We start from the raw sequence: 17,583 nt of genomic DNA on the forward strand, positions 1-17,583 counted from the left end.
CAAAAGCAGATGGCCTGTGGCTTACCAAGTTCGCTGATGATTGCAAATTGGGTGCAGTCATTGAGCCCACAACGATGTTAACACATTATAAAAGAGGCTAACACAGATAAAGGATTTGTGTCAAAGCCACAGACTAAAACTAAACTCAAAAAAGTGTATTACTATCCCCTTTGGCAAACAGGAAGTCCCTGCAAAGTACAATATTGACAGCACCCCCCTAAGCCCAAACCCAGTAGTGTGAGATTTGGGGAACAAAGGTCGATAGCAACCTAAACTTCAATCATGAAAGCCTTCTACATTGCAAATCTCATCTCATAAATAACGTCATTGCATCCAAGACTAAGGATACTATACCTCCTCTGTACTTGACCCTCATCAGACCACTAATTGTGTACAATGCTCCCTTTTGCATGTAGATCACCAGGCACCTGCAGCAGCTGGACAGACCACAGAGGTCTCTGACCAAGAAAATTCAGAACCTCCAAAACATGACCTACATGGAAAGACTGAAAGCCCTTTCACTACAGACTGTGGAGAAGTGAATTGTACCTGGCCTACAGAGCAGTCTCTGTCCATGCCCTAATGGAAATGCTGCACATCCACAAATCATATGGAACAAGAGTCACTCACCCCTGGGAATCTCAACCTAGTCTGTGACATCAACAGAACATGCTGGAGAGACCAGATACGTCTCCCAGAGTTTGCTGCTCCTCTGGAATAAACTCCCAATTCATGTGACACAGAGCTCCTCAATAACCTATTTAAGCACAACCTAGACAATTGGATGGGAGACTGTAAATTCTCCCCGGGGGTTGCACCTATATCCCTCATGGACAGGGTGCTGATCATAGAATCGCCCTGCAAATAAAGACCATCTAACCATGGTCAATTAGGGAACACAGATATAATATGGCTAGGCTTATAAAGGCCCCAAGGCCATTAGCATAGTAATCTCCTATGAACATATATCTGACATGTCTATGGCTTATAGAAGCTCTGACTGTCCTGTTCATTGGAAAGTGCTTGGCAATCAGCTTGCAGACCATTATAATCCTAGCCAATAACCAGGCAGTGACCAGAGGTCAGAATTAAACTATGCACCTTGTGTTTGTGAAGTGAAGACCTTAACCATTACACCAACAACCCTGTCCTATCCACTCTTAAGAGTCATTCAATGTTTTATATATATATATATATATATATATATATATATATATATATATATATATATATATATATATATATATATATATACACACACACACACACATATATATATATATGTGTGTGTGTGTGTATATATATATATATATATATATATATATATATATATATATGTGTGTGTATATACACACACACACACATATATACACACAAACATTATACTGACTGTTTAATAATTTGTGTCTGGGAATTTTCTCTATGGATATACACTGAAAATGCACCACAATTAGTTGGACATTTCCATTCTTAGCACACAAATAAGTAATAAGTTAGTAAAATGTACATAATAACTAATTGCAAACACTCAAGCGTGAATCCTTTCAACAGGCAAACAAATGACTTCGGATTCAAAAGAATGTCCCTTCTGAGTGCGGAAATGGCTTAAATGTTCAAGTAAAGGTGCTTTCATCAGGGGGTGGGGCACTCATTGAGGGAACCTACAAATCCTAGCGTATGCTCCCCATCAAGAACAGTGAGTACACAAACATCGAAGAGCTCATAGCTTCCCAAAAGACTTAGAATTTTTCTTCCTCTTCCAAAAGAAAAAGACGCATACATGAGACAAGAATGTAAAACTAAGTTACAAAAGCAGACAGAAGGCACGTCCCCCCATCTCTCTGTGCTTGAATGCTACATAGTTTTGGGAATGTGTGTTGATCCACAAGCTCTTTCTGATGATAAATCACCTCATATGAATCAATAATATTCTATCAGACTTGGAACTATGGAACACTGTATGAGAGAAAAGTGGGCAACTACTATCTCTCCAAGAATGGAGGAACGAGGACTGTTCATCTTCGCCAGGAGAGAGGGAATGCATGCACTCAGGGGCACAGAGTTGTTGCAATTTCCCTGGTGGAGACTGGGGAAACCACTGCTTGGAGGGAATGTCCCTTGCAGAAGTGAATGGATAGACTCTCGAACCAGCCCACTGAAGAAAACCTCCCCTGCAAGTGCTGTGCAAAGTGCATGCAGAGGGACAGGATGCAAATGAGAAAAAAGCCATACCACTTCTGATGGCTGTCTAAATGATGATCGCTCCTGGTTGCCTTTCTTCCCAGTGTTACAGAACTAGTGGGTCTACTGGTCATGAGGGAGCTGATGACCTGCAGGCCATGGTGGCAAAAAAAAAACACTGGCCCAACACCAAGAGCGAGATGAGAATCCTTTTAAGGACTGCAGGGCTTTAGGAAATGTTTTGTGGTATTTTAAATATTATTGCAGATCTGTCTGTGTTGCAGACTTGCCTGATCTATACAAAAATGCAAAATGGGTGAAATGGAACCAGGTGTACGAAGAAGTTACAGTTGAATGCCATGTTTTATAAGTTACAAGGGGAAAACAATATTCAACCATTTTTCAAATGCAACTTTTTAAAAGGCAGGCAGTACCAAACATGAAATTCAATAAGGAAAGCTCTACACTACACTTTACAAGTTCAGTATCAAATTCCTGTTATTCTTATTGCCTACTGCACAGACAGGGCATTACATGGGAAGTTTTCAGAGGTCACTTTTAATCCATTACTGAAAATCAAAGATAATTTCTCCATAACCAAAACTTTTCTGATCCTTTCGCCATCACTACTTTTCAAGGATTCAATCAGAGGTAAATATCAAACTGGGGTAAGATGTAAGGAACTGTCCAGAAGATAACCGGAGTTCAACGCTTGTAGATCAGTAAAATGATGATTCCTCTGCTGATCTCGTTGTAGATGCTAGGAGTGGTGCCTGCCACTACATAATTGCCTTCAGGAAAGCCTACCCTGGACAGGGACATATAACAAAGATAACACCAACCGTGTACCACAACAGGCTGACAAAGAAGTACAGAAGGGCATATTCTGCATGCATGACATACAGAGAGGACACCTCAATTAGCATCAATGGCTATAGTGTGATAAGCTGTGGAAAGAAAATAAATACCCCCAGTCATCAGGTTACTCTCTCTCTCGTCAATACATAATAAACCTTCCCTTAGAGGTAACATTCGTCCAAAAATGCAAGTTTAGGGTAGAAACCAAGAGCTAGGTGAGGCTGTGTAAATGTCAACAGTGACCTTAGATAAACACAAGGCTAAAGATTCAAATATTCTTCTGAGAGCATCAACAACTCTCTGCTACACTTACAGTGGTAATGAACAGTACATCAGTCATAGCTGGCTCACCTGGTGACCCTCAACACAAAGCTGAGGTGCAAAAATCAAAAAACGTCCACAGAAGAGAAGGGAGGTGTGCCAGATCCAGGTCGCACTCTCACACAGTGCAAGAACAAACCAAACCAAACAAAAAATAGTCCATACTTCAACCTGGCACTTCACCTCTTCTAAAGAGGACAGCCTGGTCCTGGACATGTCATCACATTTTAAGGAGGGGCAAAAAGAAGAACCTGCTGACCTCACCCCTCACTTTGCCTCACTCAAGCTATGCTTCTGCTGGCAACAAAGGTAAGACTTTCTTGAAATGTGGGACTTGCATTTATTTCCCGCACCAGTGTAATGAACAACTGGGGGACACTGCTCAGGTATGTGATCCTGGAAGGCACTATATAACTATGCATAAGCTGTGATGGATTCCCTCCTTTCTGTTCTCATAAGACAGGAGAAAAAAAAATTGCGAAACAAGAAGACTGGTTCAAAGTAAACACCACTCTGGGAAAGAGCTGTAAGAAAGTTACAGCCTTTATGGAAAAGGCCCGAACAGGACTGCCATCAAAAACTCCAGCACAGAGTGAATGCATGACACTTTCAAGTGTTATGTAGGATCAACATCTCGGAAAACATTATTGCTTAACAAAGTAGCTTAACTCTGTGCAAATCACTGACCCACAGTTCTCCAAAAGTTAAGAAAGGGGAGTGAACTTTACTTAAATTAAAAATCTGTTTCACGTGACTGAGTGACAATTTAAGAAGCTTTTTATAATTTGTATCTAATTAGTCTGTCTCAGACAGCAAGGATAATAAACTCTTATTTTGTTGGGGAACAGGTAGGTGATCAGAGAATTGTAACTAGATGCTCTGCACTTTAGTAACAACAGACATAAGAATCGGTACTATTATGGCCCAAGTCTCATAGTACCTTCAAATACAGCAGATGCCCTGAAAATGGGCTTATGTCAGTAATGGTGGTATCAGTCAAGCTAGGCCTCGACTCTGATAATACAAAATGCACTACAGTAGATGTTATCTGGTATCTTACCTAGTAAAAAACTGTTCAAAAAAGTGTACAAAATGTTGGGCTTCATCATGTAACTCAATAATCAGATAGGGTGGGGTGGGGGGTTATGGGGTACCTGAGAATAAAGGCAAACTTGTGGAAACTGAAGTTTGACAGAATTGAATGTACTTGTGCTGGAGATAGGTAATACATAAAAAGAGGAGTATGGGGAGAATCAAATTGACTTCTTATCCTCTTCTGATCCATGCTAAAAGAGCCAGCATCCAAAGTGTTCTTTGAATACGAGACAGTCTGCCTAGAGTACTTAACTAATTCAGCAGACTAAACGATTACAGAAAACAGTACTTTGTGTCCAGAAGAAAGTCTTCATGGCATGAAATACTCGGTCTAGGGATCTAAACTTCTTCTGCAATGTCAACAGACTGGCTTGGAAGGACAGGTATATCTCACACAGGATACCGCTGCTATGGAACAGACTCCCCATCCACAGAAAACAAAGGTCATCCCTGTCCATTGTCATACACAACTTAGATCTATGGATGGGAAATAGAAAATTTACTCCAGGACTTTCCCTGTACTAACAACAGGCAGATGCAGCTCCTAAATGCTTTAATCCCACACAAGGGTCCAATGAAAGTATATACAGTATGATCACAGTTATTTTTACTATGGATAATATATAATTATCGGCCATGGGATTGAGTAAGGCCAATCTGTAAGTAAATGGGATAGATTATTTCAAGCACAAAAAGGGAACTTGGCTAGGCTTAAAATGGCACACAGATGCAGACAGCCTAGTACTTACTTATGAACAAGCTTGTGCCTTCAGGGGAATATGACCAATGCCAGTGTATTTCTTTCACAGCTGGAAGGCAAATGCTCCTCTTGAAAAAGACAGATGGATTAGATAATTTTTATGTTGTTTTTCTTTGACAAAATCTTCTAGAGCATTCTTTTAGAAGCATATGGTAATAGGGAAGAAAGGCCTACAGAGTTCACATCCTCTCAGGTTTGTCAAGACAGTATAAATAGAAAAGGTGCAGATTTTGGGGATACTGTCAGTGACCTGTATCTATTTCTGCATTTTTCCAAGGTTATATAAAAAGTGAGTGAACCAAGTATAAAACAGACCTAATGTATACAGTGGTACACTGACAGGCATGCCAAAAAGCACATCAGTAGGAATTAAGTAGCATAATGGTGGAGAAATGCTTCTTTCACAGAGGATATCTTTACTGCTTAATGCACAGATCAGATACAGTCACCTCTGGAACACTGTATGAGAGAAAAGCTTGCAGACTGTTGAAGTGGGCAACTTCTATCTCTCCTAACAATGATTATCTGCGGCAGGACACCTTTTAGAGCAAGGAAATTATATCTCTTCACATCCTTGCAAGAATCAACAAAATCACAGGTGTAGTGTGAGGATCTCTGCATTATCTTACTAATATAGGATTTACTCATAAGCTACTACAGACAAGGTACACCAGTTCAGCCCATTTCTCTCATGTAAGATTTTTGATAATAGTGCCACTATTTGCAATAACACAGTTACTGACTTTGTGCAAAAGAAAACTTATCAACCCACCACTAGGAATACTAGGAAATGAATTAACATGTCCACAGCATATCTATCAACCTCTTAATGCAAGAAATCTGGGCAAAGCCATGAATAATGGGGGAACAAAGGCCCAACAATACGGACAAATGTTAATATTGGTCTTTTAAACTTAGAAAGTTGATAGAATAACAGGTTCTGCATCAGTGTGAATGTTTTTGAAGGGTATGAAGTTTGAAACTCAAATGCCTGTCATTATTTTCTGACTTCAATCCTCAATGATTTGCCAAAAAAAAACAAAAATTTTATGAGGAACAGACCAAAAATATGAGTCAAAAATCTGAACATTCTAAGAAAATCTGTACAGTTGAGAGGTATGGTCCACAGCTATTTTCACATACCAACCAGTGGATATATGTTTCTGGCTGAAACCAACACTGATATATCTTAGTTAATGGTTTCTTATACTGCCAGACCATGATGTTACACCTGTGCTCCACTTAGAGCAGATAGATTCTATACCGAAGCCCTACAGGAACAAAAATCTTTGATGAAATGATTTTCACTTCCAAGTTATAGACAGGTTCAAATGTTCATATTTCCTGTGTTCACATCCAAAAGCCCTCAAAGAACACAGACTCGTGAGTATCATATAAAAATCTCCTACTTCTAACCCAGGTAGTTTTAAAAAGTTCACAGATGTTCTTGTGTCTCTTGGCGTTTCATTCCAAACCCTTGACATAGGTTAAGCAATAAAATGCATTTCTTTTTAGTTTCAGCCAAAGGAATAACATTTCAAGTTTCTTTGCTTGACTACCAATTGATTAGAATATATTTCCAGTCCTAAAAGAGCTTTCAAAGAATCATCACAGAAGGCTATGTATGCAAAAACATAGTCTGTTCCTTAGGAGGTGACAACTAATAATATATTATTCAGGCTGTTTCAGCCTAGTGGTATTACCTGTTTCTTGCATAATGCAGTCTTTTGGTAAGGTAACACTGACACTTACATTTCAGAGGCTGTGAAAATACAGGGTATAATTACACTCCAGAATTGCACATGTAACAGTTTTGTATAAATGGGACTTGTTTTCCTGCATTCCTGGAGGCCATAACATCAAACCCATCTGGCTCATTGCTCTGCTTTCTATCCTTAAAGCAAGGCATGTTACTTCTTATAACTCCAAAATCGTGTTTAGATTTCCTTTCCATTTCTTCATGGTTTAACAGTGAAGAACCATTTTAAGTATACCTTCCCACTGTCATCACTTTATTTTTTTACATTATGGTTGAAACCCACATGTTTAGACAATCTTGGTATTTATTACTTCTAAGGAATTATTTACCTACTGCATAACGAGTAGTAGTAATAGTAGTGACAACGACTTCCAGTTTAGCACTGAGTGAGCATTTTTAAGTCAGCACACAGGTGATGAAGGCAATGAAGGAAAAAGTAAAATAAATCTAATGCAGACCGAAGACCAAACACTTTAGCTGTAGGTGTACTTGGACTTGGTTTCCATTTATGTATTTGGAATACAGGCCCCATCTGACAGTCCTCTCTGTTAAGCAACCATTAATTCATCTTACTATATAGTGATTAATGTAACAATCTTTAAGGCTAATAATAATAATCCCACAATGAGAGAAGGCCTTAGCAAAGCCTAAGCACCCTGCTATGACAGATAATAACCGATCAAGAGCAGAACGGACTGCTAAAAAAAAACATGCAAGTTGGCAAGAGCTGATATGCTGGACATGAAACCATTTATATGCACCATTCCTTACTCAAGACATTACAATGCTACAAGTGGATCAGCTATGGCATTCATAAGTACATAAAAGGAAGCTTCCAGACAAACTGTTAGGACAAATGCTCACTGTTTTTTTTTTTAACTATACCTACAGCAGAACTCGTCATGGCTTTGTCAGTCAGAGGACACCTACAGAAAGGCAGATCAGAATCTGATGAGTTTCATGTTCTGTTACTGATAGAGGTACTGCTGAGGTACTAACTAAAAACCTTAGCTGCTGCTACTGGTCGTGTGAACCAGTGCCTAAGAGGTACAAACCAATTAAATGACTGCAGGTACGCACATCTATAACAACTCTTTTGATAACCATTTTTTTTCTCTAATTTTAACCTGGCACACTGGATTGTTTTCTTTATCTAGTGTACTATTATTTGCATGTATAACAATTTTTTTTACAAACTTGAAATCTATGCCCCTCAATTTTAACATGAGTCCATATTTTAGAAACTGCACACTATGAGAGCATTATCAGTAAGGCAGCAAATACAAAAATGGTTCAGTAAACTTAGCTTCTCACTGTACACTAACACCATCTGCGAATGCACATTCACTTACGCAGCCCCCCCCCCCCCCCCAAGTGACAGAAGGAAATTTAAGTGTCATGAGTACCTTGCTGCTCGACTCCTCTAACTGAGTTCCTCTTTTCCAGGCCTCAGAGAAAATGGAGCTAACAATGCTCTGGGTGCGAGCATGGCCTGACTGCTGCTGCATGTCTGACATACCACTGTCAGACTGGTTTGAATGGTTTGAGTGTGATTCTGTTAAAAAAAGAAGAAGAAAAAAAAAGCATCAGTATATACAAACAATCTTAACTTAAAAACAGCCTGATCCCTATTTCCAAAACATTCAGATTCAACAAAAATATCACTACTGCAATAATTCTGGTGAAGTTCTGATGTATATTAAAGCACATCTGAAGACATCATGTTTAAATCTGCTGAAATTGCTCAACTTACAGAAAGCCACATTAAAAATAATTTACCACTTTGCTGACCAACTGATATCCAGAAAGGAAAGATACATTCATTCTTCCTAAAAATCCCACCAATACATACTTAAAAATTAATATCATAAAACAAGCAAATTACAGTGATATTGTTCTTCTTCTTTCTTAAATGTAATTATAAGTCCATGTGCCTTGAATTAAATACTTTTATAACTTTGTGATCTCTCCCAAGCTGAGCCTGAAAATGGTCTATCTAAATTAGTACACCACTCCAGTCAACAAATGAAAATCATCATCATAATAACAAACAACGCAAGTTGTATTAAAACTTTTATTTATTTATTTTTAATATATTGGGTTAACAAATGGGTGTTAACACTTACAAACTGGCTTTGATTTATTTATTTATTTGACATTTGTTTACCAGGAAAGTCCAGCTGGGCCACTAAGTGCCCATTTTCAGCTGAGACCCAAGAAGATGACCTGCTAATGTCAAGAGTTCCCTGGTAACAGAAATACTAGTACAAATATTGGGTAACATGACACATGCAGGCATAGTCATAAATGGAAACCAAGTCCAAGTACACCTACAGCTAAAGTGTTTGCTAAAAGGGCAAGGCATTTTCTGATGATGAAACAAGTCTGGAGAATTTGCAAACACTGCTTGTCTTAACAGAAGCTCTATGGTGCACAACAAACTATCAAACCAGACTACCGCCAGAACAGTTGAAGACTTGGCCTCTAATACTGAGGACGACTGAATTAAAAGGTACAGAGGATGCATGATGTAAAGTTTGTGTCTTGAAGTACCGGTTCAACTGATGCAGCTCAGCTTTCTGTTGTTATTAGAGGCATAACAAAACATTGCTAATGTGAAATAACATCTAGAACTGTAGCCCATAAAAAGACAGCAGGAGGAAGTAAATATGAAGAGGTAATGGAAGTTTTAGATATTTTATTTTTATTTATTTATTTATTTTAGTTTACATTTGTTGACCGGGAACGTCTGACTGAGCTAATGCTCTTTTTCAGCGGAGGCCCAGGGAGAAAAGCTCCAAGTAGTACAAACAGTTTAAAATAGCATAGAAATCTCATGATAATTCAAAATCACTTACAGTAGTTACAGAAATTTAGAAATATAAAAACGAAAGACAGATAACTAAGCATAGTAAGTAACATGAGGTAATAAAAAGATTTTACAAATCTAAGAGCAATTAGCTGATAACAAAGGCTTATTAACTTGCATCGAGAGCATAGGGAGTAAGCTGTATATCCTATATATTATGCATTACATACACTGTTACAGTATCTTCAGAGGTATTTACAAGATATGGAAATAAAGTAAATTAGAGTAACTTCAGTGATATTTATAGATATGGAAATAAGAAAATAAATTAGAGGTAGTTAGGGGAAAAGGAACAGTGCAGTTAGGTCTGCACAGATAGGGTGATTGTGGGAAGGATAGTAAGGAGTAATGAAGGTGGATGGTTATTACGTAAGATGGTTGTGGTCAGGGAGGGTGAGTACAGAGGCAGGTTCTATGCTTATTAAAGTACTCTTTGGTGGCTGACTTAAATTGTTTGGGGGGTGTGAGGTTCCTAATTTGCAGTGGGAGATTGTTCCATGCAATAGAGGGGTGGTAACTATACAAGTTGCAGCCAGTCTTTGACTTGGGTTTGTAAACATTTATTAGATCTTGGGATGAGTTTTAGAGATGTCTTGTAGGGAGTAATTGGAGAGGAGGGATGACAGAGTTGGACAGAAAGATGGCAGATACAGAATGGAGTGTATGATTTGGAGCTGAGATTGGAGAAGCAAGTGAGGTAGCTCTAGCCAGTTCAGGTATTTTAGGGAGACACAGTGGTGTGATTTATAGGTTTGCTGAGCTGCGAATCTAGCTATCTTAAGATAGGTTTGTCTCTAGTTTGTTAAGTAGGGAGTAGTTATGATTTGTGAATATTTGGGAACAGTATGTTAAGCAAGGTAGAAGGTAAGCATGCGTAAGAGTAATTCTAGCTTAAATGGTATTTATGTGTAGATCAAATTTTAGTTGATCATCGATGGTGATACCAATTAGTTTTGGTGCTAGATTCGACTTCAATGGGAGTATTGTTTAGGGACATTATGAAGAAGGATTTGATATGGTTACCTGTTTTAGGAAGAAAAAGTAGGAGTTTTGTTTTTTGGGGGTGAGGATGAGCTGGTTATTTGTGAGACATATCTCTACAGAGTTAAAGGATGACTGGGTAGAAAACAGAAGTTCTGAGGGTGAGTTGTCAATACTGATGACAGTAGAATCATCTGCATATTGGACAATGATAGGCAGAGGACAGGGGGAGTGGAGTAAGTTGGTAAAGATATTAAAAAGTAATGGCCCAAGAATGGATCCTTGGGGGGGGGGCACCCATTTTTACTGGAAGGGGAGTTGATAGTGCAGAGTGCCATCTCACTGACTGCTGTCTGTCAGTGAGGTAGCTAGAGAACCATGCAACTGTATCAGGGTAGAAGTTGAGGTCTGTTTGTTTAGTAGCATAGGGTGAGAGAGAGTATCAAAAGCCTTAGAGAGGTCAAGGAATAGACATGAGTATGTGATCATCTTTGGCAAGGGAAGTAGCGTTGAGAAAGGAAAGTAGAGCTGTGGTGGTACTATGCTTGGGTCGAAAGTCATGCTGAGTAGGAGTGAGCTGTTTTTCCTGAATAACTTGTTTATGTATGCATTTCTCGAGAACTGCCTCCAGGTAATCTTTGAAGGTTAACAGACTTAGTCCATCCACAACAGGCAAGAATAATAGATTTATTCCATTAACGTTCAAATCTGTGCCACACAAAATTATTGTCCACCACTGCATCATTCCCCAAGACAAAATGTGTGCAAACTTACTTCAAATGCAACACACTATGGAAAACGTAGATTCAACAGTAAATTTCATTAGATCAACAGGCCTTAACATCACAGGACTTCAAGGCTGTCGTTCAAAAGGTTGAGTCTAAATATAGCAAAGTTATTTACTTCCCACAAGTTCACTGGCTTACTAGATGTACCATTCCAGCCAGGGTCTGGGCACTTCTTGATATCTAAATATTTATGGCAAAAAAAAAAGAATAGAAGACCGCTGTTTTGAAGATGACTCACGGTTGAAGGATTTGACATTTGCAGTGGACATTACATATTTAGCAAATATGAGCATTAAAGGAAAAGGTCAGCTTATCTACAAAAAATATGAGCCGGTTGTTTCATTTATTAATAAACTAGTTTGCTTGTGTCTTTCGGCTTTTCCCAGTTAGGAGTCGCTACAGCGGAACTCCGGTCCACTAATGATTGGCAGTTGATTTTTACGCACCAGCTTGCCAGGCCTGACGCACAACCTTCAACGAAGGTACGCCCATTCACGCATGTCTCCACGCAGAAGACGCTCTATCTGAGAATCGAACCGGACAGTGTCTTACTGTGAGGTGACAACGCTACCGCAGCACTACCACCGCGGGTTTTATTTATTAATAAACTAGTGCTGTTATGAAACTAGTTACTTTTGAAAAAAGTTGTTCACTTTCCTAAAACTGCTGACAAGGCTTCTAGAAAGTGTGGAGCATAAGTAGTAGTCAAACTTTCTTGCCATTGTGGATAAGTGTATTTAAAGCAAGGTTTGCAGATTTTACACAAAAAGCTTATAATATACAATCCTTTTGAACTGGATCTAGCTGTGGTCCCTGATGAGCTCCAAATGTAACTTACTGACAAGCAGAACCAAAGTTAGCTGTCAACACCAGCCTATCAAACAGGTATCATTACTTTTTGTAACTATATTCCTATGGAATCATATGCTAGTTTGCTAAGAAATGCACTTGGACACATTTCTCTATTGGTCAAGGCATGTTGCCTCAAACAGGTACTTCAGTAGCTTGTGGACCCTGACTCAAAACCCAGATGTCATCCTTTAACACCTAATGGTGTCTGTTTTGGACAGACCTGCTGCTGATGCATCAAGCACTGTTAAGGACACACAGTATCCTTGCATACAGATGCAGTACCAAAATGTCAACTCTAGATTTGGTATGTATATGCCTACACATTTTACACATTATCAGTCTTTCTATGGTATTTAAAAATGTGATTGCACTGTTATATGCACTTCAAAACATAATGTCCTAAAGTCACAAACCAGATTCTCTTGCATGGATTTCTCTAAGCTGATATGCATGATTTTCTTATGCACTATTAAAATGTTTGGAATGGTGAAGTTGTGATGATCCACCACTGGAGCAGTAATCAAGGAGCCTCAATCCTCACCACTGGCAACAGTGGACAACGTTCGCTGAGAGGATAACAACTACACACACAGTATTTCCAGATGCAGCTCTCTGCATCAAGTGAAATTTCCCTTAAAAGCACAGAGAGACCACAGTCATTCTCCGGGGCTGGTTTCTTCCTCTTTCCCCAGATCCCCAATAAGACTCCCCAGTGGCACAGCTATAGAGTTGAGATCTCAGTTGAGTGACCAAGCTAAGACCTCCAACACCTTATCTGTCCAACCAGTGCTTCGTGTCCCTGCCCAAGTAGCAGACACACACACACACACACACACACACACACACACACACACACACACACACACACACACACACACACACACACACACACACACACACACACACACACACCTGTGAAAGGCTGGAACAGGTTTACTAGCTATGCCCCCTTCTGCCCAGACTATAAGTTAGTTATTACTGCTACCAATCACTCCTTAGCAGCTACTTTAATTACCTTAACAAAGGGTGCCCAATCTTACTGTGCAATATTAATATTAACACAAATGGTAATTTGACGAAGAGCAAGGCTATTAGGAGTGGCCCACACAGTGTCACCAAATAAATATGCAAATACTCTCAAAACTTAAATATCTCTACACAGATCAGCCACAATAAAAGGTTTACATATTTTTAATAATAAATGGTAAAAAAAAAAAACAAGACAACACTAAATATATACTCACAGTGACATCAGAGTTTAAAACCACAGGAAATATTTAAAACAACATTGCAGGACAGGCTCAAATAAAATATATAAACTAAGCTTCATTATATTCCTGACAGAATCTAAGAGAATTACTATAACCTAAGAACGTACTAGTAACAGCAAGGCAGATGCAGTGAATGATGATCTACTCGTTGTGAGGACCAAGACAAAATGCAGAATGCACTCTCTCAGTAAGAGACTTCTCAAAATAATATTTAAAATATTACTGCTGGGATAGCTTGCAGAATGACATCACTTCTTGTCATCTGACTCCTAGATCCCAGGAAAAACAACCATTGATGGCAGCTGGTAGCATTTAGCTTCAACCTGTAAAAATATACAAAGAAAGGCTTTTACTCAGATCTCTAGCAGATGCTGGAAGTCATAAAACAATTGCATTCCTACATGCTTTCAAGACTAGTAATTACTTTACTCTAAAGACAATACAGAAAGTTTCTTAGTAAAGACATTCTCTCTCTTGCTGCATTGAAAACTGAAAGATACCATATTTTATGGCCTAGCCACAAAGTAATTTAATTTCCGTTATTTTTATGAAGTTTGCTGGACTGACGTTAACCTCCTATATTCCAGTTTCCAAGGTTAAAATATATACATTTAAACAGTTACAATTGTGTACGCACATTTCTGCTCTCTTCCAGTACGGCGCAATATGGATCCAGTTTAAACTCAAGCATCTTATATAAATCATTTCGATATTCACCACTGAAGTATATTTATTTACAAAATTCCAGCTAGCTGTGCTGGCAGTATCTCCTTTCGAAACACTTCTTCCGCCCTTCGAAGACTCAAGCTAGTTTTTCAAGTGACCCTTGAGAAACACTGCTTGGGAGGAATGAGCCTAGCTGGGAATACCTTACCCCAATTCCCTGTCCTGAGATCCCAGCTGGCTTTGCATTGCTGATCCCATGTACAGTGCTGCACTGTCGCATCATATGCCTGCTACCCTAAGCTTTACTGTAGTAACTTAGGATTTTGCTGGATGGCTCCCTGTAGCCAAGGATCTTCCCTCAGACTCCTCCTGCCCTCTACTGCAAATACTTAGTACTATGGCCTCTCTATCATGGTAAGGTTGCATCATGTTAACATGGTACAGCTTGTGCCCCTGCCTCCTGCCTAGCAGTTCTACCATGTAGTTAACAGCACTGACCTTCCTTACCGCATTGAAGAGTCCCTCCCAAGCTGCCTGCAGTTTATTGTGTCCAACAGGAATGAGAACCATAACCTGCTGCCCTACAGCACACTCTCTAGTTCACGCATTCCTGTCATACCAGACCTTTTTCTGCTGTTGGGCTCCTGTCAGGTTCTCCTGGGCCAAGCCCGTGAGTTCCCTGAGCCTTGTACTGAGGTTTAGGACATATGCCACAACAGACTCCTTGTGGGATTCATACTCACCTTCCCATTTATCACAAATCAAATCTAGAGATCTCCTCACCCTATGCCCATATAGAATTACTTTAAGGGTAGAGGGTATGGGCCTGTGGAAATTGACAAGGCATATAGTGTAGTAAATAAGGAAAGACGAGGGAGGGCCAAGCCCTATTTCTCACAATGAAATGATACAGCTAAATATGCTGAAAGTAGATCTGTGAAAATGCCCATGATTACTACCTATACAACAGAGGTGAATAGGATTAAGGAAGTGATCAGAAGTAACTGGCACATTTTACACACTGACGAAAAGGTAAAAGAGCTGGTAAGGCCAACAACCTGTTTTCGTGTATAAAAATAAGATAAGAAGAATCTTAAACAACATTTATGTTATCCTAAATTATATCATAATCTAGGGAAAGGCAATGGGGTACACGTAAATGTCAGGAGAGTGCATATTGTGGCTATATTGATCAGTCTATATATAGCATCCAGAGACAGGCCATTTATGGAAACTTAGGGTTTCAGCAGACTGCAACACACAGAATCTTATTTATGCAGCACACTATGTCTCATGTTTCAAATTTTATATAGGCAAAACCAACCGGAAACTGAGTGTGAGTGAGGGATCATTTGTATTGCAGGAGAAGAGGAAATGATTGTAGTGCTTTAGCAAAACACACACTAACAAATGGCAACACACATACATTTGTATTCCAAGTTTTACAAGTTGTGAATGTGAGTATGGGGGGGGGGGGAGTTTAGTAAATATGACTGAAAATGCAGAATTACAGTGGATTTTAAGGTTAGGAGCGCACAGGGGAATGGGTCTGAATGACCATGTACCCCTAAAAGCAAAGAAAAGTAGATAAATGTACTAGTCTGCATTTTGGTATTTTTACTGTTATTTTTTAAGTGCAGTTTTTAGACACTGCTGCTTTAAAAGCAAATGCCATGTTGGTCAATTAGGATTCTGCATTGTTGTGTTAATTGATACCAAAATCTAGTATAAAAGAAGTTCATTTGCTTTACTTTTTTGTCTGATGAAGCGGTGGCGAACACTACGAAAGCGATAACTTTTAATAAAACTCGAGGATTTTACAACTGTTGAGCCTTACCTTTCTGCCTGTTGCCAGCTGTGGTTTTACTTGGATTTCTTTTGGGAAACCTACCTTGCTGAAAATCTCTAACACAGCATTTGCCAGCTTTTCTGCCTTGATGGAGGGCAGAGCCACCGTCTCAGGATGCAGTAGCATAATCTACTACCACTAAGATGTACTTCTTCTACAGGGTAGCTCCCTCCCTGAAGTAACCACCTCACCAGTCCTGGTTTCAAATATGTGGTCTGTCTGGGTCCCCCCAAGCTACCAGACCCACATGCCTGTTTCCAAGCCTGACTGTGTCACTGCATGCACACAAGGTGCTGCGTTATCAAAATCATTCCCTATCAGGACATCTGCAAGGATACCCTCAAACACACTTACTTGCTTCCTTTTCCACCCTTCCAGTCAAGGTGAACTCCTCTTTAACCATTGCAGGCTTCACAATGGTTAGGTCAGAGGCTGTCTCTCTCTCTCTAAGTAGTGGCCTGTTTCCCACCTACTAAGATAGAATATAACCTCTTGTGGTAGTCTGGTACTCTTGTTGCCTCCACGCAACTTACTGCTGCCATTCTATCATTCCCACTTGCTGGCTCTCCTACCTTATGTTCCTCACTTTGCTTCTGTGGGCATCCATATGCTACATGGCCCCACTGGTTACATTTAAAATATTTAACCATTGATCCAGACCATGCACCTGAACTAGTGGCTTCCCCTGTTACTGGTGGACTCTGTTAGGGTGGTTTAGGCTGCACACCATGGGTTCCCATATACCATGTGCAGCACTGGGTAACCCCTTCCTGTGCAGTGATGCCCTGCATGCTAGGTATAGGTTTCTCTTTTTCCCCCAATTCATCTGTGGTACTGCATTCCCTATCTGCCAACCAGATTCTCATGTTCTCAGGCAATGTGGTAAGGGCTTGTTCCCTCACCAAAAGTCTGCCAGACCTTCAAAAGTGGTGACTTGACACCCACTCACCCACCTATGAAAATAAGTGCTTAGTTTAGCAATATATTCACACACGATTTCATCAGCCTTGTGCCTATGCTCACAAAATTTTTTTCTATAAGCTTCAGGTGTTAAAACACTCTAATAAACAATTTTTACCTGTATTATAATAAACAATTTTTACCTGTATTATAATTTAAGCAATCAGTATCGGACAATTTAGAAACAGCAGTTACAGCTTTACCATGGAGTAAGGGGGTCAGGAACCTTACCCAGAACCCATGGTCAACATTATACTGTTTACATACCCTTTCAAACATATGAATAAAACTATCAAAATTATCACCCTCTGTAAATTGTGGAAGAAATTTACTAACCTTTATTGCTTCTGGGGTTCGGTTACTCCCTTCCTCA

General features: G+C 39.5%; 1 protein-coding gene across 3 annotated transcripts in view; it reads right to left on the reverse strand.

Annotated features, from left to right (window-relative positions):
• The window catches only part of RAPH1 (Ras association (RalGDS/AF-6) and pleckstrin homology domains 1), a 2,904,638-nt gene that overhangs the window by 97,374 nt on the left and 2,789,681 nt on the right, over window positions 1–17,583 (reverse strand). For all 3 annotated transcript variants that reach the window (XM_044060647.1, XM_044060646.1, XM_044060645.1), the window contains one exon: window positions 8,381–8,529. In XM_044060647.1, coding sequence (XP_043916582.1) covers window positions 8,381–8,529 — 149 coding nt within the window. The remainder of the gene's footprint in view (window positions 1–8,380; window positions 8,530–17,583) is intronic.

This window comes from Protopterus annectens, chromosome 2.part0 (assembly GCF_019279795.1).
Source record: "Protopterus annectens isolate FY-2018-M chromosome 2.part0, PAN1.0, whole genome shotgun sequence".
In the NCBI taxonomy this organism is placed as follows: Eukaryota; Metazoa; Chordata; order Ceratodontiformes; family Protopteridae; genus Protopterus; species Protopterus annectens.